General features: G+C 36.6%; 2 protein-coding genes and 1 long non-coding RNA gene across 4 annotated transcripts in view; 1 reads left to right on the forward strand and 2 right to left on the reverse strand.

Moving 5' to 3' along the window:
* Positions 1 to 12827, reverse strand: part of LOC311078807 (phosphatidylinositol-binding clathrin assembly protein) — a 54492-nt gene extending 41665 nt beyond the window's left edge. For both annotated transcript variants that reach the window (XM_084107809.1, XM_084107808.1), the window contains exon 1: positions 11458 to 12827. In XM_084107809.1, coding sequence (XP_083963935.1) covers positions 11458 to 11587 — 130 coding nt within the window. In that variant the 5' untranslated portion in view covers positions 11588 to 12827. The remainder of the gene's footprint in view (positions 1 to 11457) is intronic.
* A 1996-nt stretch (positions 12828 to 14823) lies between these two features.
* On the forward strand, positions 14824 to 17961 carry LOC311079466. The gene is made up of 3 exons (XR_014605409.1): positions 14824 to 15211; positions 15427 to 15479; positions 16187 to 17961. It is a non-coding gene; the product is annotated as an uncharacterized lncRNA (long non-coding RNA).
* Positions 17962 to 18798: 837 nt separating this feature from the next.
* LOC311079465 (ras-related protein Rab-32) lies at positions 18799 to 23918 on the reverse strand. The gene is made up of 3 exons (XM_084108914.1): positions 23213 to 23918; positions 20404 to 20684; positions 18799 to 20289 (listed from the first exon to the last, which is right to left on the reverse strand). The coding sequence occupies exons 1-3, from the start codon at positions 23403 to 23405 to the stop codon at positions 20110 to 20112; spliced, it is 654 nt and encodes a 217-aa protein (XP_083965040.1). The 5' UTR covers positions 23406 to 23918; the 3' UTR covers positions 18799 to 20109.
* Between the last annotated feature and the right edge of the window lie 554 nt (positions 23919 to 24472).

A 24472-nucleotide genomic window follows, 5' to 3' on the forward strand; every position in this document is an offset into this window, starting at 1 on the left:
GAACGAGATTAAGAACAAATTCATGTGCGTATTAGGCTTGCTGCAATAGTCTGTGTTACCAGTGTTACACGGTGTTCAGCCGCAACACCAGTTACATCACATACCCACCGCGGGCACCGCCCACCACGAAGTTCTCCTGTGCGTACGAATAGGAAATAATCCATGCAATTATTAGTGAATGAGAGACACAATATTTCTAGTTACATAAGTATTTTTGGGCTGACCACCAGTCAGGACTGCTAAGTCTGCTAAGTTTTCGTGCTACAATAAACATGGTACTATCACGGTACACGTCATTATTGTTTTTTTCTGACGATGGCATGCCAACTATCTATGCTAGTTTTATGGCTCTCCAATGAAATAAAAGTAGAAAGCTCAGTACTTCTTGTGCAAAGCAGTGAAGTCCAATGAAGATGAATGGGAAATTAAATGGTTCAAAGTTAAACGCTCGCAATTTCACAGTTCTAATCATAATATACTAAACACAAAATGAAAATACTACTGTATCATGACACCGACGTTAATATAATATTTGTATCGCCGATAATATCGTCAATATAATATTTGTGTAGTGTGCAGACATGTTTACTGACTATATGGACCTCCAAAGCAAGAGCATGAAACGATTTTTTAAAACAATAATTTCACTAAATAAAAAAATTATATCAAAAAGACTGATTTCCTTTGTGGAAAAGCTAATCACTAAGATTAGAGGAACTCCAGACCTGTGGAGATTTTACTCTATGCTCAAAACAAATGCTAATCTCTCTAACCTGTAGATAAGAACAGCAAACAGTTTTGGATTTAATGAGCGCAGAGAGTCTTTTATCGGCTAACCGCTTCAGCTAGCTTGAAGGAGAACAGCAAGGAGAATTCTTCTCCAAATAAACAACTGTGCTCCCTCTGTCTGGGGAACCTGGGACCTCTATTAAATATAGCTGGGATTCTTTTTGAGAGCTCGTTTGTATCTCTGCCTCCATTTCCTTCAAGATGTGTGTTGATGGCCTTGTTGCTGTGATTGCGAAGTGCTGGAAAAGGAAATTATGCTTATCTGGTAGATGGTCTCAAATGTGGTGAGACGAGGTCGGTATTTGATCAGCGTTCTGGGAACATAAATGTGATGATGGTGACATTTTTGTAAAAGGCCTATATGGGATTCCTGAACAGTGAGTTCAGTGACACAGTTCTGTGGAATACCGCAGCTATTCCTCACATGTCATTCCCATATTTCTCCCTCTCTCCCTCTCTTTTCTTTTTCACCACAGCTTTGCAACTAATCAGTAACCTGGGAGCACAGCTTGTAGAATTCTATAAAGCTCCAGTCTATAATAAAAAGGACAAAGGAAAGCCACACAATCATATATAACATCAGCCGCCCTTTATTTCTCACAAAGCCCAAGAAATGTAATTTAAGGCAAGGAATACCAGAAAGTAGAAAAATCAAACGCAAGTCTTTAAGCATGAATGCTGACGCATTAATGTCTAATGTCCAAAATAGCATGATCAAATTAGGAAAGGTTAGGAAATTAGGAAACTAGAATAAAGATCATTTATATTTGTAGCCTATATATTTTACATATGCTTTAAAAAGGATAAATGAGAGGTTTAAGCTTACTGGAAGTCTATAGTTTTATGTGAATGTGCGCCTCTATATTCGCAAACACCAAAGAAGGGTCATTCCGTGTCAACTCAACCAGACCTCCCAAGCTAAAAATTTGGATTTCTTTTTTCTGCTGAAAGAAATACATAATTGAAGAATAAAGCTGAAATCTTAAATTTAATGAATGTATATTGACCAAGTAATCCACTATTTTGTAGAGGAGGGTCAAAATGACAATTTTAACCTGAGATTTGGAGCCAAATTTAAAATGGGGTAAAAATGACTTTAGAAAGACGGCAGCATCAATCATTTTATTTTTCCACAGAGATTGGGAGGTCTGTTAGTAAAATCTGTTGACTTTAACAATCTCTGTTGCATTATATGCCAACAGTGACAGTTCAAAAATGGGGAAAGCACTTCTTGTGTTTTGTTTTTTTTTACCCCAAGTTTGCATGCCTCCATTTGGCTCCAAATCTCAGGTGAAAATTGTCATTATGACCCCCTCTACAAAATAGTGGATTACCCAGTTAATATAATTTATTACATTTAATATTTTGGCTTTCATCACTATTTTTGTTTGTCTCTCCTCAAAAAATTTACAAAATCAAACAAAATTTGAGCCTGGGAAGTTTCTGAAATTTGGTTGATTTGACATGGAATGACCTAAAACAGTTTTTTTTTTTTTTTTTTTACTGTCTTCAACATTACATTTCAAGGTTTACTCTCAGACTTCAAACTTCCAATTATTATGCTTCTTTAGGACTGTCTGGCTTTTTGTGAGGACAAGGATAGTTTTGTGCAATAAAAGGTTATAGTTTTGTAGTATCCGAAACTGAAAATATGTAGTTTCGCACATATGGGCATGAGTGAGAAAAAAGAGCTTTGAGAATTCTCTCCTCTGAGATGCATCATAAATAAAGTCCCAGGTTTTGCAGAGGAGATGTCAGAAGACGAGCCAAGGGCTCTTATAAGGTACAAAACAAGCTATCAAACAGAGCCAAAGGCCCTCAGCAGCTATAAATAGGCCACATCAGCACTATGAGCGTGAAGGGAACAGAAGCAATGTGTCATGCAGCATGTGGAAGCTCTCTTAAAGTGGTGCAGTTGTGTCCTCACACTGAATGAAGCTCAACAAACATTGATCAACTGCTTCTCTACCTAAAAAAAACACTGAATCTGTGCTTCAAAGACATCCTCTTTGATCAGTCAACGGTAGCTCCTGGTTTTATTTCTGCTTGCTTGCTTCTAATACAACATGCTTCGGTGCTTAATAAATACAAATACAAACATCCATCATCCACAAAATTACAATGAGTTCATAAGTAAAAGCTACTTATCTGTGAAGCAGTTTGCTCTTGCAGAGGACAAACTGTTGACAAAGCATCCTGAAGGGTAATCTGTATTCTGAAAGGCTGGGTGGTATTTCCCAAGACATGTTTGAGAATGGCTGTTTTGTCTTTATTGCACAGCATCATTTCAGCTGTCTAGTTCTAAATCAGAAGCACTTCACCTTTAACCCTGACACACTCCAGATTCAGACTGCTGCTAGTTGGATAGTCTCAGGATTATTGACTATGGGCGTAAAAGTCTGCTTTAGGCATGTGTAGAACCACACACATTCAAAATCAATTAGTCTGGTGGGTTAATTGAATGGCTAGTCAAATGATCAATCTTATGAATGGTATCTGCATCAAATGAAATGCTTTTTAAGACCTGCACAAATAAAATTAATACTATATGGGCACATTGGGCAGGGAAAAGCAATGTCTATGGTAACATCGTAAACCATAAAATGACAGTAAAAAAACAAAACAATTTTCAATTCAAATACAGGTTTGATAAAAGTAATTATTTTCACTATCGACTATTGTTTAAAAATAACCAATGATCAGGGACGATTACATCCTGTCAATCAAAATCCGCAACTCACACTGTGTGAAGAAAATGTCTCGTTTTGAATTTAGGGCTGTCAAAGTTAAAGGCAGGGTAGATGATTTGTTCCAGAAAAATTTTTTTGTTATGCTGGTTAACATCCTGATAGCAATCACTAAGTTAAATGGTCTAAATGTATTTATATCTATATATATATCTATATATATATATATCTATATATATATCTATATATATATATATATCTATATAGATATATATATATATATATATATATATATATATATATATATATATATATATATATATATATATATATATATATATATATATATCTCATCTGTGGAAGGCATAGGGCCATAAAATGTTCGACCAATCATTTTAGTTTTAGTGTCAGTACTACATTAAACTACTAAATATAATGTTGAATATAATGTATTATATTGCAAAGGGGGAATATTTGTGGGTCCTGATAATGCCAAATGTATCATGTTACCAGTAAAAAGTGGCCTACATTATTTTAAATATATCTAGTCAGTGACAGAGTGCAAGCATATTTGTCTAAAATATTTCTGTATTTTCAGTTTCAGAATCATGAATATTTTTTAGATTCTGGTGTCACCATTGTCCTGTGCATTGTGTTACCAGCACCAAGTCCAAGCACCAGGTAACTCCCAACGTAATACCAAATTTAGCATTTTAATCAACAGTACTTTTTTGTTGACCATTTACCATATGTCTTTGAGTATAGCAATAATATTTTATCAAGATTTCAATATCGTGATATATATCGAATCGTGACATGAGAGTATCGTTACACCCCTAATATAGACTGATCGTTATAGTTGCGCCGCCTCTACTGCCGTGACATAATCGTAAACGCGACAAACAAACGTGCAACACAGGAGCAATGGAGCATATCGATGGAATGGTGTTCTTGATAGGGCTGTAGTCAAGACCACCTTTGTCGAGTCCAAGATAAGTCCAAGACCAGGACTAGTCGAGTCCAAGTCAAGACCGAGTCCAAAGAGGTTCGAGTCCAAGTCAAGACCGAGTCCAGGACAGGAAAAAAAAGTCTGCTAAAAAAATATAGGCTAGCCTATAGAAATTAAATCATTATGTAATAATGAAATAATGAATCATTTTAATTTTATTTAAAATAATTGACTAATTCAAAGAACAACAAAAAAATAATAATTATATAGGCCTAAAGGAGCACACACATTCGTTTCGACTGTCTGATCAGCCTTACATTCTGTTCCTGTCAATCATACACGCGATGTCAACCAATTAAACTGCATGAGGGAGGGCCGAGCCAACTCACACTCACACACACACACACACAAGAGATGCGGATAAACCGCAGATCGGGCGGATGACGTGACGAAAAATAATATTTTAGTCTACCACTCGTGGAATAGGCAAAGAAAGAAAGGTAAGAAAAAAAGTCAGAAAACTTTGCCCATTAGATGTGCAAGGCAAGCAGGCTAGTTTTCGGGGTGTTATGGACAATTAAAAATATGAATATTCACGTTGCACTAGCGGTGGACTTTCAGTGAGTTTATTTAAACATTTATTTTTTATAGAGCCGTTTGTGAGTCAAAAGAGACGGCTCTTTTCATTGAGCTGAGTGAAACGAGCCGGCTCACGAAAAAGAGCCGAAATGCCCATAGTTATTAGGTGGCCAGTGTTTCACTTTCCCTCCAATAATATTTTGTTTTAATATCGCAGCGACGTATGTGTGATTACTGGGAACATAATAAAGACACCTGGACTCGGTCGAGACCAAAAGCCATATTTGGCAAGACCAGTGGCCGAGACCGAGACAAGTACGAGTCCGAATACCAGCGAGTCCGAGACAAGTCCGAGACCATAGAAAAGCGGTCTCGAGTCACTACAGCCCTAGTTCTTGATTCTCGGCATGTGGATGTTTTTCACTGCAAAACGAAGAAGTTTGGTGTCTCGTGTCGCAAATCCAATGACGCTGGTAGTGATGAATCTCTCTGACCAATCAGTGATCTGCAGTGTTTACCATAGACGGTGTTTACACGTCACATTTTAGTATCGGTTTGGCTCGCTTGGAACCTTAAAGGACAAATCCAGTGAAAAATGAACCTAGGGGTAATTAACACATGGTTACCGAGTCGATCGTTCCCTGCAATGCGTTTTCATGAAAATCGAATGTATAGAGTTTTATCTTTAAAAACAGATTAGCTCATAACACTAGTATATGGGGCACAGAGTAAGTAAAAGTAAATCGCTAGTTAATACCACTAACAAGGCTCAAAATAGCCTCACACTAACACGGTAGCACAATGAGGGTCCCTACATGCAAACCGAAGCATTGAGAACTTTGTAAGTGTACAGACAGTTTAATAAGAAGATACTTTATAAAGACAGTACATTACGCGTTTACAGACAGGCGTCATCTTGGAAAACAGTCTCGACTAGTCGAGTCACGAACGCCGTGCTACGTTAGATTTCATTATGCAGTCCCTCCAGAAAAACGCGATTATGCGATCGCATGATTCAATGCATAATCAGCCAAAGTCCACATATTTATGCGGGGGACGCATTTTTTCAAATACGCCGCACTTTCGCCGCATAAATTGCAGATTTCCGTGCGCAAAATATGCGGGCTTGCATGATTTCATAATCCCCGCATTTTCGTTGCAAAAAGTCACATATATCTTAGCAGAAAGTTGAAAAATGTTGCGTTTACTTCACACAAGAGCAGCCATTTCCCCTGTTGCCATGGGAACGTTATGAAGTGACGTAATTACGCGACATCGCTGAAAAGCTGCAAACCCTGCGATGCCGATGAAACCAATAATATCTGTCTGCAGAACCGCAGAGCCACAGTTTTACCCCAGCAGTTTCACCCCAGCAGTTTTACCCCACGCATGCGCAGTTTCAGGTTGTAATTCAAGCCCTATAAATAGTAATTTATATGCAAAATTGTCGTTATGCCCGTGTTGTATTCTCCGAGGCAAGAGTAATGCTGCTGCTTCTTCAAAAAACAACGATAAAACAGTCCGTTTCCATTACATTAACCCATACAATTTGTATTATGCATTTCCTGAACATGTACTTGCTAATCAAACACTTTATATGAACAAACTACTAAATCTATAAAACACAATCGGTCTTTCGACCTGTGTCAATTGATGTTAATATGCGTGAGGGAGAGAGAGCAATACAGCATATTGTTTGAAGGCGGTGAGAGTGCGCGCGCGCAGCCGGGGCGCTCTCTCTCTCTCTGCTTGTTCTTTTATGCGCCCTGTGTCTACTGATCTAAATAATTAGTTGTTGTTACGACGACTTATTTGTTCCCTCGTTTTAATAAATCGTGGACACAAACTAATTCCCTCCCTCATTTTGATTTAACGAATTACATGGCCACAATATAGTAAAACGAGGGAACAAATTAGTATAACCTGCTGAGGTATTAATTCGTGGCCACGAAACAATATTGACCTGAATATTCACAAATTCACAAAAATATAGGTCTTTTTTAATATATTTGTTGGGGGAATCACTTTTTTTTCTCTTTCATCAAACTGCAGTTTTTGCAAGTTCCCGCAATTTTTGCAAGTTCCCGCAATTTCATCGCATAAAATTGCATAAATATCCTGCATATTCCATCGCATTTTTTAAGAAAACGTGCCGCATAATCAAGGATTTTTGCCCGCAACAATCACTAAAAAACTCGCGTTTTTCTGGAGGGACTGACTATGCGTAATTCCTATCGACCAGCTCACTTAACGCGGCGTTCGTGGCTCGACTAGTCGAGACTGTTTTCCAAGATGACGCCTGTCTGTAAACGCGTAATGTACTGTCTTTATAAAGTATCTTCTTATTAAACTGTCTGTACACTAACAAAGTTCTCAATGCTTCGGTTTGCATGTAGGGACCCTCATTGTGCTACCGTGTTAGTGTGAGGCTATTTTGAGCTTTGTTAGTGGTATTAACTAGCGATTTACTTTTACTTACTCTGTGCCCCATATACTAGTGTTATGAGCCAATCTGTTTTTAAAGATAAAACTCTATACATTCGATTTTCATGAAAACGCATCGCAGGGAACGATCGACTCGGTAACCATGTGTTAATTACCCCTAGGTTCATTTTTCACTGGATTTGTCCTTTAACCGAGGTAGTACTATTTAAGTGAGCCGTAACGAGTCGTACCATGCAGTGGAAAAGCGGCTTTAGACAGACGTCACTAACCGAGCACTAGGGTTGGGTACCGAACTTGGTACTTTTAGGCCGCGTGTCCACCAAAGCGTTTTTAGCCAGCTGAAAACGCCTAGCTGTGAGCGCTTGAGAGCCCTGAGACAAATAGAAAAACTACAAAATAAAATTCCTTGATACATAAAAACTTTTTCAAATATAAAACTGGTAAATAAAATGAAAAAAATATATACAATAGAAAAAAATATACTAATTAATCAGCTTCGGCTGTGTCTGTCTGCGCAAGCACCACATTGAGTAATTTTTCGTGGCTTATTGTGATTAATAACACTCTAACGTGTCAATAACTTTAAGTAGTACAGCGAGGTTTAAGAAATGTAACAATTTAGAATATCGATTTTTGAAATTTGTGAATCAATGCGAATGGGCAGAAGATTGATTTTTCCCCCACCCCTAATAAATAAATAAATAAATAAATAAATAAATAAAAACAACAAAGCTTCCAAACTTAGCTATTAGTTCTTACTCAGAAACTCTCATTAAAGCTGCTTAGTAATTAGTAAACACATTTTCCCCAGTGGACTAATAAAATCCAGTGCAACCTGTCACCCAAAAATTAGTAAAAGTAGCCTAAATTAGATTGGATATGTTGATTTAAGCCGTCTTTTGTCATTTTTGTGTGCAATATCCATCGAGAGGTCCTGTAAATCTGAAACTGAGACATGTAGCAGTGTTATTTCTGTACCAATTCGAGAACAATTCCCCAGTAAGCTTCCAGGTTTGAATGTAAGACTGAGCACAGATCCCAGTTCAGTAAGCTCAAGTTCTACCAAAAGACAGTGTCCCACTCACTGCTTCCGAAGAGGTCAGAGTGCAAAATCTGTTTGTTGACTCAGTACAAATCTCACTGCTGTTTGCACAGAACAGGAAAGTGAATGCAAACTGGACAAAACTACATAATAAAAGATAGAATCTACAAGAGAGAGAGAGAGAAAAGGTGTCACATTTAACTACTTTGTTAGCTATCTAAATTTCCAATCTCACAGACTGCTTTAGCCAGAATGAAAAAGCAATGAATAAACACTGGGCTTATTCTGGGAGATAGCTATGATCAATTATAGGGATGCAGTAATATTACATTTCTGGCAGATACACAACACATAAACCAATAATTATTTTAAAGTTATGGCTAATAATAATCAATAAATGTTGATACATTAAAATTGTACTATGTTGTCTAAATAAATAAAAACTAAAACTAAAAATTAAACCATTTATAATGTTGTGTTGCTCAAATACGGGTAACAAGTGAATTTGAGCAACACAACATTATAAATATAGGCTACAGATTACAGAATTAAAAATAGATATTCTTTTTAAGATGTGTTAAAGATTTCATGTTATTCCATTTTTTTAAATAGTACCTTTAATTGAGCGTTAGATTACGGCAAAAGTAATCTAAATGTAAAAAGTGGGGAAGTTACACGTCTCAATAAAATTTCCAATTTCAACAAACATCAATAAATTGAAAAGAAAATCTCTAATATCAGCCGATAACCAATACCATCACATCCTAATAAATAATTATGACATATATGGTCTTGACACAACATACGTCAGGTTTCTGAAATTCCCCAATTCTGAGAACCGGTTTGAACAAGTCATGTGGAAATGTTTCTGGATATAATACTTCTCTGCTTTGAGCAAAAAAAGAGGAAGTAAGCAACACTTGACCTTGTGTAATTCTGAAAAAATATTGTGTTATGCAGTGTTTGCAAGATTAAAACAGAAGAAATGAAGCAGGCAGATCGGCACAGACTACCGTACTAGGCCACATAACCCAGTGGCTAACACAGGAAACAAATCCAGACTAAACATGAGGCTGTGTTCTGCAAACACGGATGAATCAAAGACACAAACATAAAACAAACCAATCAGGTTTTTTCGTTTTCTTGGCTGCAAGTCAGTCTGTGGTCTTACAGCACGACAGGTGCCGAAGCAGCCAGCCTCCCTCATTCCATCGGGGAATCACAGATAAAGGTCTAATAAGAAAGAAATCCCTTGATGAAGAGCATTTTGCACCAAGATGCGTTTGGCTGCGTTCACAATGTCAGACACAAGTCGTACAAATACTTCAGCAGCCCTCTGTTCGTAATCTCTTTAGACACTGCCTCTGCGAAAATGAAACTGACGTGCTGCATTCTGCATTAACTCTGCTTTTGTCAAAAGAATCAATGCCTCAATGCTTCAATGCACACACGCCTGTATTGACCTTCATCACTCCCACACCATCTCGACGATGACTGTTAAAGAGGGATCACACAACAAGACGTGAAGACATTACGCATACCACATGACTTCAAACACGATGTATCAGAAACCCTGACAGCTGCATTTACCGATTCAAGCAAAAGTGGTTATTATGAAGCAGATAGGGATGTCCCGATCCAATCCACGGCATCGGTATCGTGCCGATACTGGCCCAGAACGCTAGATCGGATATCGGAGGGGAGAAAAAAAAAAAATCCGATACCTATGATCCGATACCTATCAGGGGTGGAACGGTACGTGTATTCGTATTGAACGTACGTTCGGTACGTGCGTCACGGTTCGGTGCATGGATTTACACGAAGAATACACGGTATAAAAATAAATAAAACTCGCGTGCACATTAATTAATGTAATGCGGAACTACTGTTAGATACACGCATAGACATGCGGGTTCTTTAGGGACACCTAATCTGTAGGCCCGCCTTAGCTCTGAACGCGCGTCTATTTCGCTTCAAACGCTCGCTTTATCATTATATGCGCGAATGGATTCAAACTGTTCAAGCATCAAGCAACCAAAATCACACACACGCTGTTTAAAAGCAAAAATTATCTCATCTTTTGGACATTCATCATATTGCATTGGTTTTCATTTCTTGTCCTAAAACAGAGCACTAATCTGTTTATTTTGAAGTTACACATTCTACATTGATTAAAAAAGAAAATCAAATGTGTTTTTAATGGTAGTATTATTTTATACAGAAACAAATTATTTATAATTCAGATGAGAATAACGGTATTAAAGTTAATTAAAATTTTAAGGAAACAAATATATTGATTTGAAATAGCAAATTAATTTTAAATTCATTCATGTACAATTACCAAACATATCTCAAGGTCTTTTGAATAAAGGGTGGCAGTCTTTCATTATCAACTGTTCTTGTGGACTATATACTGGAGAAGTATTTGTTCTCCATTTGAGTGACGTTTTTATGTGGCTAATTGAGCAAAGTGCTTCAATATATTTTATTATTAGTAGTAGTAGTTCAAGAATAAAATAAAAATATCGGATTGATATCGGTATCGGCAAATAGCCAAAGCTGCGGCATCGGTATCGTATCGGAAGTGAAAAAGTGGTATCGGGACATCCCTAGAAGCAGATATTATTAAATATAAGCTGTCTGTATGAAGACATAACTGGTTCAATGTTGCTGCAATAACGCATATATAATTACAAAAAAATAAAATGGAACACAAAGTCAGTAAATGACCCTATACTGTCGCGCAGCTCCTTGAACTGACAGCGTCTGAAGAGAGATCAGCATTCCCATCACGAGCATGTTCCAATTCATCACTGGTGTCCAGACAGCTGAGGATGTGCAAGCCAAGGCTAGTGGAACTGCATGCCAGGGATGCAGTAACACTTTGAGCTTTTAAAAAGCACCCAAGAATACCTGCGAAGAGACTGTGCAAGTACAAATACAAGGAATCTTTTAGGCATACTCACAATCAAGGTGTTTCTTTTTTGGTCCACTGACTTCATGCGTTGTGGCCTTGCAGAGAGCTTTGCTGATGGCTGATCCAGTCATGCTGTGCTGGGCCGCAGCGATGCGATCCGTGATGGACTGTCCTGACATTTTTATTCAGCTCTGAGATACGAAAAATCAACACTAAACTTGACCTGGTCTCACTGTAGACGTGTGTATTCTCACAACGATCTAGTATAGGAGTTGACAATTTTACAAAAATACACTGACTTGATGCAAACTGTTGAGTTTGATACGTTTGAACCGCCACCAAGTCAACTGGCACTAATTGATACACTTGTAGTAAAAAAAAAAAGGGAAGGAAAAGTTGACTTGACTAGTAAAAATGTCACAACTAGATATGCCGTAACTAAATTGGAGGGGCGATCTGAACTTTTGTTAGCTAATATTACTCATAAACCATTGGCACCAAGAACAGATACTGGTATTATTGAAGTCTGAAGATACAAAACAACTGTTGGAAAATGTCATAGCTATCGGTCAGGCCAGCTCAGGGGATTCAGGCAGAAAATATCACCTGTCAGCCAGCTTGAGCCTCACCAATTAAGACCTTTTAAAAGAAAACAAACTGGATATAAGAAGCACCAGCAGACTAGATTGAGATCAGATAAGCAAAACTATTTTCTTGCCTTTATAAACCTGCTATTACACTGGTACCAAGACTTAACCAGTCAAGAGCTCTAACAGGTTTTCTTGCGAGAAATATGCATAGACATACAAACCAAACCCTGTAAGTGACTTGGCAAAGAGGCGGTAAGAAAGGTGGATTAACTCAAAAATGTAACTATACAGGTAACAAAACAAAAGTATTATGTAACCAATCAATTTAGGCGATTTATCTAATCAACAACCTAAACTATCTGCCCAGCCAGCTGAGTAGATAAATCACATCTGAGCTTGAATTATTGCTCCAGCTTTCTTATATTTAGACAACTAACGTTACTAACAAAACCCAATCCTGCTCGAGCCTAAGCTATTCCTAAATACATAATCTTCAAAAAGAATGGTAAATGTTGTTAAAAAGAAGTCCAGCGTGCATCGCGACGAAGACAGCTGAAAGTGTCCGGCTCAAGTTGGACTCCAGCCCGGTGAGCCAGCGCGTCTAACCGGATGCCTGGTTCTCTGCCCTTCCGTCCCGCTTAAAGTCTCCTTTTAGTCCGCGTATACGACACGGTTCCGCCCGTTGTGAGAACGAGAGACGTCGAGTTGCTCGGGACTGAATTGAGGGGTGGTTTAGCTATAACCCCCCTGTCTGTCGCTGTATCTGTGGTTTGAACTGTCAGCTCTGTGTTATTCCGGTTTGGTGAAGAATGCGCTGGCGGAGCCGTTCAGGACAAAATGGCTTCGCTGTGATCAGGTGAACGAAGAGCTGGAGTTTGATTGGGCGGGAGCAAGTGGCGTTCACTAGTTCGTGGGAAATAGCGTTGCCACTCTCTCTACTTAAACTCTAGTTGTGATTCTGTTCTTGACGTTATTCCATAAATGGAGATTGCTTTTGAGAAAAACATTTGAACAAATATAACGAATAACATATATATATATATATATATATATATATATATATATATATATATATATATATATATATATATATATATATATATATATATAGTAGTTTGTATATATTTTTGTATTCCTCTACACATTTTATTTTTATTTTTTAAAACTATCAAAAATATGTACCGGTAGTTGACATCCAGTTGACATCACAACTTTGCGAACTTCCTGACCTGCAGTTCAATCATTAGCAGTTAGGGGCTCGAAAATCCAGCTTGGGAATCAATAATGTTCATGAATGACATGGCTTTTTATCGAATAAAACATATTTTATGTTTTCATGGGATACATTTTATGTAGGCATTTAAAGTAGGCTAATGTAATTTAAGCAGAATGTTTTGTGCAAGGATCTTGTTTGCATTCCAAGTAGGCCTATTTGGAAATCAGAATCAAACAATCAGAGAAGTCGCTGAGCTACTCGTTGTCCAACAGCGAGACAATCGAGTGTGCCTCTGTCGAAATATTCTTACATTTTTGGAGTAAAAATCTATTCAAAATTAATAATATGTGACCCTGGACCACAAAACCAGTAACATGGGTCAATTTCTTGAAATTGAGATGTATACATCGTCTGAAAGCTTAATAAATAAGCTTTCCATTGATGTATGGTTTGTTAGGATAGGACAATATTTGGCCTAGATACAACTATTTGAAAATCTGGAATCTGGGAGTGCAAAAAAATTGAAACATTGAGAAAATCACCTTTAAAGTTATCCATTTATGTTCGTGATTGTGCTGCATTCACTCACAAAAATAAATGTTTTATATATTTACAGTAGGAAATTTACAAATTATCTTAATGGAACATGATCTTTACTTAATATCCTAAAGATTTTTGGCATAAAAGAAAAATCGATAATTTTGACTCATACAATATATTGTTGGCTATTGCCACAAATATACCTGTGCTACTTATGTGATCCAGGGTTACATATTTAGAAATATGTATTATCATTAGGCCTATTATTATTAACCGCGTAAATATGAATTGTAATTAGTTTTATTGTATTCTATTAGTAATAATATATCAAGGAACTGTAAACATCCTTGAATAATTGAAGTTTATAAGCACATTAGTATGTTCAAAATGTATCATAGAAAAGCTTTTTAGCTATTTTATGTCTGTCTTTCTAAAAATGACATCAGAAGCACAACAAAGCTTAATGTCTCTTTGCCCTTGTCTATTCTAAATGACTGACATAAATGTCTTATGCTTTTCACCATATTATGACAAATGGAGCAAAGCACAATGAAATGAAGATCAGAAAGTGTCCACCAGCAAGAACAGAGTTGTTTTCTTTGTTTGCCTATACTTCAGAGCAGTGAGACCATGTATTTTGGTTTAAAATGCCACAACATTGTCTGTAAAAAAACTTTTTTTTTTCTTTTTTTTTTAAGTACAATCAACTTGGATGTTTAAGTCATTTCAGCTCAAATTAGCCTACATTAAACTAAATTTAAATATATATATATATATATATATATATATATATATATATATATATATATATGAATCTTGTATAACTTGTAAAAAAAAATTGAAAATTGAAAATTGATTAACTTATTTTGATGAGTTAAAGCAATGTAAAAACTTGTTGTCAACTTATTGATCATCTTTGCAGTGAAATAATACTTAATAATGAAACACTAACTAGTCAATTAAATAATTCAAATACATTATAAATACACATATAGATTCCACAAAGGGCATCATATGGCCAGTTACAAAATGCAATAGATAAACAAACATTTCACACATTTTGCTTGAAACTTTTTTTTTTATTAGATTTATAAATACCACAATTATGTAGTAAACAAATGAATAGCAGTTAAATAAAAACAATGACCTGTGACCTCTAAAGCATAAAAAACCCAGTGTCAGAGTTGGTGTGAGAAAAAGGAAATGTTTTTAAGGGGAAGTACAACATTCAACACACCTTTCTGTATGAGGAAGTGGTTTAAAGAGCAAACCCACAATGGTGTCAACCATCGACTTCATTTGGGAGGAGCATGAGAACATTTATTGTTTTGAAATACACTTTTTATGTATAAATAGCTTCATTTGAACTAGTGTCACATATGGCTGTATAGTGTACTTTAAAAACTGATGACACTCTGGCTAGAAATCAGAGCTAGCTGAACAAAGACAAGATGTGTGTAAGTAAACCTGGTTTTTGCTAGCTGTTTTTTACATCACTGACAAAATTACTTTAAAATGACTAAAAGACTATTCACGCTGTGGTATTCTTGTGCACAAGGACAATGCATTTGCAATGAACATTCATGTGTTTACACTGGAACACACACACGCAGCATTTAAGTAATTTACAAAAGTATTTCTATAAGATCTAATCTAGTCAGTTTTTGAATAGGCCTACTCGCAGTTAGGCGATCTGAACAACTGATGTGCCAGCCCCATCTAGAGGTAAGCAGATGCAATTATTTCCATGGCAACTAGATCCAGCAGTAGCCCTTGGCAACTGATCACTTCCCCAGGGAGCATTAATGAAACAAGAGATGTTGATATGTAAATAACATGTTATAGTTCAGATTCTGCAATTAAATGTAATAGAACGATGCATTGCATCACTTTATGGATCACTTTATTCTAAAAAAAATATATATATATATATATATATATATATTCTGGATCACTTTAAAGAAAAAAATACAGAAATTCTGTGGACCAAGAAATTAGAAAATGTGCATTTTTCATATAAATGTTTTCATTTTTGTTAGTCCTAGTTTTTTTAAAAAAGCTCATACCATACTGTCATACCAATGCAAACAGAGGATTTGTGAGAAGGATTTCTCTTGATTGACAGAGCATCCAAAACGTGCTTAAATGGTTTACCCCTCCCTCTCGTTCAGTCAACATTTGCATCATCCATATAGTCACATGTCTGATTCTGTAGAGGCTAAATGAATGCATTCACTGCCAACATACAGTCAGGCTTTTGAACTGTGAATTTAGTGATCATGTAGTACTTTCTTCTAAAGTGGCTTACAAATGAGGGACGTCACAAAAAAAATATTTTGCAAATTCTATCTTACAATAACATTCTAATGTCCTTAAGATGAGCCTTCAACTCTGTTACATGAATGAAAAAAAAGAATGATTTTTTGTTGCAGGCAAGCTAACATAATGCAGACACGCGTGCTACACCATTCCAGACATGCTCTCATCTTCAGGTCCAACAACTACAGGCTGGCAGCAGCCGGTGCAAATGTACTGCAGCACGCAGAGGCACACTGCCGGACAGTCCCACGGCCAGGACCAACAGGATCAGACTCAGGTACGATGACCCAGGCTGGTATGCAATTTCAGTGAGCATGTCACTGTCCATTACAGCGGGTAGTTCAGAGATCTGCACTGGTGGATTGAAAAGAGACAAGCTGAGTTTTATTTATCAATTCATTTATTTGAAAAATCATATCATCATGGTCTATTAGTTATATTTTAACTACTGCTGAAATCTCAGTTTGATATATTTATTAATTATTAAAATATTTTTAAAAAGCCATCTTCTTTTGTAGGCTACATTGTATTGCATAATGCACATGTATTCATTTTATTCCTTTATAAGGCTTGTATATGTGTTAATGAAGACATTAATTTTATGTTTTAATTTTGATGTGTGTTGTTTCAGGTTGTTTTGTGACTTTTTCTATTAATTTTACAGGTCCACCTTGAAATTCACTGAAACACTTTTATATAGGCTAACAGAATAGATACACCAGTTAATAGACACACAGCATACAACTAATAAAGACTGTTACACTTACAAGATTAATAAATGAAGAGGAAGGCTGTCTGATAAGATAAAAAGCAATAATAAAAACACAATGGACCATATAAACAATATTTTATAAGCAAATGATTCAAGGTAGTACAATAGGAAAATAAAAAGAAGCAGCAATTCTGTCCCCATCCACAGCATCACTGGAGGCAGCAAAACAATCTTTTTCATTTTATTTTTGAAAATTATAATTTACTTTTGATGAATCACTTCTGACTGGCCTGTTTTGGATAGGCTGACATAATACCACCGTTCCCCAGTTGTGCTGCAACAAAATATCTGCTCAAACTTGCACTGCTTCTCTTTCCGGTTTTTTCAAAGGTGATTTGGTCCCAACAGTCGCTAACCTTTCGACATCCCCAACGATGAGCAGATAGCCGGTAGCCAAACAGTTTCCTGACCAAAGCACTTTTACGGAATTCCCTTTGCTCAGTCCGTAAAGACAACGCGGCGTGACACTATCGCATTCGCATCATTCGGCTGGAGTGTCGTCGAATGAGCAAACCAGTGCACGTCTTGCTCTATTCACGGTTTTACTCCTACAACACAACTGTAAAGCAATCAATAGCCTATCCTCCGGGAATGCTGTCAGACCTACAATTATCGCCCAAGGCTGGAAATACAACACGCTTACAGTTACAGCACTGTGCGATGCTCTAATGCTCTATCATTAGCGCGTCCAGCTCACCCCTCATTGTTCCAAACGATAACCTGTGCAATTACCTCTAAAAATCATATAGCTATCATCACCCTTCAGATGCACAGTTAATATCGCTGGAAAGAAATCACGACTCACTTGTTCTTAAGCATTTGATTTGTGTAATGATCTTTCCTTTGGGAAATTCTTATGATTAAGTGTCATCGCATGGATCATTCATGGGTTATTTTAAAAAAAAAAAAAGTTTTTAAAAGATTGTAAGCGTTGCATCACACGAAGATGCCCGTGAGTGTTTACAAATATAGTTCATATAATGCTGATATTATATCCAATTTCAATTCATCAGTTCTTTACTAGCTGTACAAAATCATGTTAAGGGCTGAATATTTGACTGTCTCCTGCTGACAAACCTAGCAGGAGTTCTTCTTTTTTTTTAATTTATAGAATTGTACACCATTTTAAAAAGAGGAATAATGATGGTAACGGTTTATTCATAATCTAGGGACACAGCTTCAAGTCTTTTTAATATTATGCTCACTAAATTCGAAAATTATTTAAATAATGACTTTTATTTATTGTGTTATTGTTATTATATCAAAATGTGCATATTTGCTAATACAGCAAGTTCTCAGGATAAACCATTAAAAAGCTGTTGCAAGACATGCAAGTCAGTTTCGTTTTTGAGGAAAGACTTATGTCATATATAAGCACCATAAAATTATTCATCATCATGTCCTCTGAATAAAAAGTATAGGCTTAGTTAAAGGTCACTGTTAGACACGCTCTATGTGGCAGACTCTAATGAGGCAAAGAGGAGTAAAGCAGTCCAACAAGCAGAGAGAAACAAATTGAGACATGATTACTGTACTGTGAGATGATAAACACCTTGTATTGTAGCTACAAGATGCAATTATACAGATAAAGTTACACAGTCCAAAACACTTCCTCAGATAATGTGGGAAAAGTGAAGCCTATTTAGTAGACAGATGGAAAATCAGTGGATTATGGCAAGTCAGGATAAACAAACAGTGAAAAATGACTGCTGTGAGCAGACAGAAAGCATATGGGTAACATGACATAAAAACATTTAAACATCCAGTGACACATTTACACTAGGCACGCGCCTCCTCAGTGTCAGCCGAGACAATTCAGTGCAATTACTTGTCTGAAGCAATTCCTTTCCTTTTTTCTTTTTTGCATATGGGCGCACACAGACATAACACTTGACTGTGTGAATTCCATGCTATTCACAGTAATGGAATATATTTTGAATGCTGGCACATGACTGCTTTTCTTTGAATTTTATTCATATAAAATCATATAATTTCAAGATTTTACATCATCCTTGATCCCACAAACCAATGCATATAAAATATATAAAGTACCTTATACACATCAAATAATAACTTTCTTTTTTGTATAAGCTATTACAAGTCAAATACTGACATGTGTGCAGGCATATCTCTAAAGAAAGCACTACAGACAGTATTTGGTCTAGCTGTTGTTGTTGGTTCAGATGGGCTTTCCATCTGTGGTCTGCATTTGTCCTAAAATTCCAAAAATATCTCAGGTTGATAAGCAGCAATGGGCTTGTCACTTAAAGTCGGCATGAAATGGAAGTTGCATTAGTCTATTCTTCCCTATTGTGACGTATATATCCAAATTAAACGGCTTGTAGGGCGGGACTTGGTTCTGTCACATTTCCAGGGTTCTCAGAATCGGAAGTTGTTACACTTGGGTAAAAATTATATAGCGGTGAACGGCAGATGCCAGCAAATATCATTTTTGTATTCCAATTTGATCCAATAGCAAAAGAAAAAAATGTTGGTCAGAGAGAAAGATGTCAAATCGCAGTAGCGTTATTTCGTTTCTTGACATTTACTGACAAGGTAATATAACATGGCGTTATAAATGTGTATTTTTATATGAAAATATGAAATTTTTTATTAGATTTGCGATGTTGATAACTGTGGAAACGCAGTCTGTGAAAAGGGTCTATCTGGAATTGATTGGATGGTTGTGGTAAACATGTCATGAAAGAGATGTCGGGAGGGGAAGTTATTTTGATTAACGGATAAATTATTTATAATAAATATCCCATTAAAAAAAATATAAGAATTGTCAATTTTGATTTCATGGTGACATTAACTGTGTTTTTGAGGCTCAAGTATCTGTTGAGTGTACATGGGCTTATTGTAGACTGGATTTAAAACAGCACTCCCCCACACTATGTAAATGCATGCACACATTTTTAGGATGCAGCATTTAAGTCTGAGGCTTTAACAGATGCAGACGTGCACACTGCTTTTTTGCTGCAAGAGCTTTATTTAGTTGTGAGTCTAACATTAAGTATTTATCAGAGAAAACTCTGTGTAAACGCTGCATGTTTTATTGATGACATTGTTGTTTTTGGCATGTCTAAATGTAAGTGCATATAAGTGTTAAGGCTTTATGGTCTTGTCTTTCCCACAAAGGCTTACTTCAGCACAATTTGAAGGCCCAACAAAGGGTGTGACCTCTCTCTCTCTTTCTCTCTGTATTTTTCTTCCCCACTCTGTTCTTTTCACCATCTCACTCTATAATTCACTGTAGGGTTTTCAGCTGGACTGGAATTTTGTGCAGGCAGAACATCTAGAGTCACTGCGCTCTTTTAGGTTATAATCAAAAGCAGGCAGGATCAGTACACTGTTGTCTGATTCCACAGGAACATTCTCCTCGTCGATGGCCATTATATTTTGCACAAGACACATGATGGCTGCATCAATGTTTGTGTTGTCCTGTTAAAAAAAAAAAGAGGAAGGAAGAATATGAGTAGAAATGTCTTTTAACATGTGCAGCTAGTACTAGCAAGGTTAATATAATAGTAAAAAAACAAAGCCTATAATTTGTACCTTCGCAGACGTCTCATACCAACCCACAAAATTATGGTCCCTAGAGAAATTGTCGAGTTTGGGCATTTTGGAGCATAAACCATATCTCTGTTGGTCACACTTGTTGGCCAGCAGGACAGCTGGCAGAGGACGCCCACTGCCAAGGGCAACTTTAGAATCAAGATCTTTTTTCCATTTCAACACAGCTTGGAAAGTGGAGGCACGGGTCATGTCAAAAACCACAAGTGCCCCTACAGCCTCTCTGTAATACACACGTGTCATGTTGCCATACCTCTCTTGTCCTGTGAATAAAGAAAAAAAAAGTGAAAGATAGTTTATGTGTGTTATTTAAGTCATATTTTTTCTTGTTTTATGATCTTGAAGTGCTATTTCACAATATTTTTTTCTTTTCTTAGACTGGCAAAACTTTAAAATTGTGGATGGTTTCCTTGACTGCAGACAACATAGACATCTTCCCATATCACAAATGACATGAGCTTGACCACACGGGGAAAGCTTAGTTCACCCAAAAATGAAAATTCTGTCAGTAATTACTCACCCTCATGTTGTTCCAACCCCATAAGACTTTCGTTCATATTTGGGACACAAATTAAGATATTTTTGATGAAATCTGAGAGCTGGCTCACTCCTTCATAGGCTTCATTGTACGTCAGAGCGTAGGCTCACTATTGGCCGACACTGGTCATGTGTGTGATGCTGGCCAATAGTGAGCCTACGCTCTGACGTACAATCCAGAAAGTGCTGCGCTGTTACACTACGTGAACTCACTCAGAGGCCCACACAGAAGAAAATGAATAGTTGAATAGTCGTTATTTTAGTTGTTTTTTTTGCGCACAAAAAGTATTCTCATCGCTTGATAAACTTAAGGTTGAGCCAGTGTAGTCACTTGGACTATTTTAACAATGTCTTTACTAACTTTTCTGGGATGGCAGATATCGATTACATAGAAGCCTATGAAGGAGTGAGCCAGCTCTCAGATTTCATCAAAAATATCTTCATTTGTGTTCCGAAGATGAACGAAAGCCTTACGGGACTGAAACAACATGAGGGTGAGTAATTACTGACAGAATTTTCATTTTTGGGTGAACTAACCCTTTAAAGGTTCTTCACGGAACCAAAGATGCCAATAAACAACCTTTATTTTTAAGTATTTTTCTACACTCATTTTCATCAGCGAGGCACATCACGCTATAAGCTAACTCATTAATATATTACTCATATAATATTATGTCAATAAATGTCCTTTGTGGTTAGTCTGGGAACTTTTACCTTTCTAATTACCATTCTAATCCTGATTTCACAGCACCACATGGAAAAAAAGATGGTGACGTAAACATGTCTGGATCAGCACGGTTTCACAATGAGAACCATTCTCATGGTGGAAAAAAAAGGAATTTTGTGGATGATCTTATAAGGACCTAATATGTAGCTATTAATGCATTATCATGCTGAAAATCAAGGCAGACTGAGGCTAGTTAGACTGTCACAGCTAATACACAGGGTTCGCAGTGCAGTATCTTGAAATTCAATCTTATAAGGTCCTCTGTGAGGTCATAAACTACTGCATTCAATTGGGGATGAGACTGTCGTGCAATCTATTTTTCTCAGTTAAGTCCATGCTCAAGGGTGCAGTCATCCATATTACATGCTTTCACAGTCAATAAACTATGCTGATAGAAATCTTTATTTAAATCTTATCAGTGTTTGTGAATTTAACATCTTATTACAAACATGACAAACAAAAACCTACTGTAACTGTAATTTTCAGAGTTTTGTAAACACATCTCTGAGTATTCCATTCTGTCAGCCATGTTGAATTTAATGCATTGTTTTCTGGTGCGATTTTGTGCATGTGAGAGCGATTGGAAAAGTTTTTGAGTGTTCTCACATGAGACCAATATAAGCACGAGACCAGACCAGTGAATATAAACACGGGACACACATTCCTGTCCCTGTGCTTTAGTTTAATCTGAGCATAAATACAAAGAGGGATTCATAGCACTGTGAGGTCACTCACAACAGCTGAGAGAAGAAAAAATATCCCAAACAAGGCATGCTTTGGAATGCATGAATGGTGTCCAAGCCAAATGTTTAAGGCATTACTCCAGTAATATTATTCATCTCTTTCTTTTTGTGTGTGATTATTTTTCTTAAGATCAAGTATTACGTTGTAATGGTGCAAGATTCACTGTGGATGGTCAATAAAACATTAGTGCTAGGAAACTGGTTGTTAGAAATAATTTTTCTGACATGTTTTTTTCTAAACACGGTTAAAAATGTTTGAATCTTTTTATCTAATTTAATTTCCATTTCATTTGTTAGTTTATTTAATTATTGTTAGTTAATTTGTGAGTTTCCAGGCTTTTGCTCAATTTTCAGTAATTCAATTTAAAGTGGTATAAAAAGTACAATGAATTTATCGCTGAACATTGTTTTAGCACTTGATTTTATATTTAAGACAACATAAATATATAGCCTAATGGAATACTATCTGACAGACATCTCAACAACGACGTTTTCTTATAGGCCTAAGAGTTTAGGTTATGTCCTAAAAACTGCATGGATAATGCAAGGAAAAGTATACACGATTTAAATGTTTTGTTGAATGGTTTTAGAATGGTAGGCTATAGCATGTCAAATTGTAGGACACTGCTGTCACTGCTTGAAATCTCCCCTCAATTACCCATATGTTCATTTCTTTACATAGGCTTATTGGTTATTTGATAAGGTAGCCTGTGACTTAACTTACTGACAATCATTAACATTGCAGGCAAAGGCAAGGAATGTATTGGCTACATCAGTAACTGACCTGCAATGTCCCACAGCTGCAGTCGAATGACTGTCCGGTGATCCCAATTCAGGACTTTCAGAGCAAAATCCACACCGATAGTTGCGCGGTAATGTTGAGAAAAAATCTGATGCACATAACGCTTTATGATGGAAGTCTTCCCCACACCTAAATCTCCAATGACAAGTACTTTGAGTAACCGCTCCTGCTGCATTTCAGCAATCTAAACTACATGACAAATATGTGCAGAAGAAAGAAAGCTTTTATTTTTATTTCTGTAAAATTAAAGTCGTGTTAGGCGGAGTTGGCTATTCTCTGCGTCTAGGTTCACGTGGATCGTAAAACTACAAAACACAAGAAAACGAACTGCGTTTCGTTGGAGCCTTGGACACGCCTGACAGTTCTTGTCAAACTGTCGTTTTAAAAATGCGTTTCTTCGGAGGTGAGAAGTTTCACACTTAATTTGCCAGTCGACAACTTTTCATCGCGCAGTGGATCCGCTGTCAAGCCTTTCCAATCAAGTGTATAGCCTAAGCCTTCTGACCGATCTATTCAAGAAGCTCGTCTTCACAGTATGCCTAACTGAACTTTAAGACTAGGAGGAGATTTTGGTCCAGCGTTTGGTATCAAGAATCGTCTAAACTACAGTTCCCGTCATACTGATAAGCTGGCGTGTTTGCTCATAAAACTTCAAATAGATGGCGCACATGAAAATACATTTACACTTTATCAATTAATTAAACCTAAAGGAAGTCTCAAGACGAAGTAGCCTACTACTTTTTGTGATGTTTCAACCATCCTAAATGCAAATGTAGGCTATTAAAACAATATTTAGGCTATAATTTCCATGATAGATTTGTGATATACAACATTCTTCAAAATATCTTCTTTTGTGTTCAACAAAAGAAATAAACTCATACAGGTTTGGAACAAGAGGGTGAGTAGCCAAAATTAAGACAAGTAAAAAAATTTAGACAACTTTTGCTGCCTAAAAAAAAGTGTTATTTTTAATTAAAAGCAAGGATGTAGTCAAACCACTGATCTTTTTAGCCTATTCAGTGGGCCAAACATTAAAAACTGGGAAGTTTAAGGTAAAACTTTGGGTGTAGGCTACAGTAGGCTACATATAACGCTATATAAATGCCTCATTCATTCATTCATTCAAACCCCATAGTGATCATCAACATAGGCTATAAAAAACTATGTGTAGCCTATTATTTAGTAGTCTATAGGATTAATTTTTAAAGAACAACATTTTAGTTTGATGGTGAATTTCCAAGA

This window comes from Abramis brama (assembly GCF_963993115.1).
Source record: "Abramis brama genome assembly, chromosome: 3".
Taxonomy (NCBI): Eukaryota; Metazoa; Chordata; class Actinopteri; order Cypriniformes; family Leuciscidae; genus Abramis; species Abramis brama.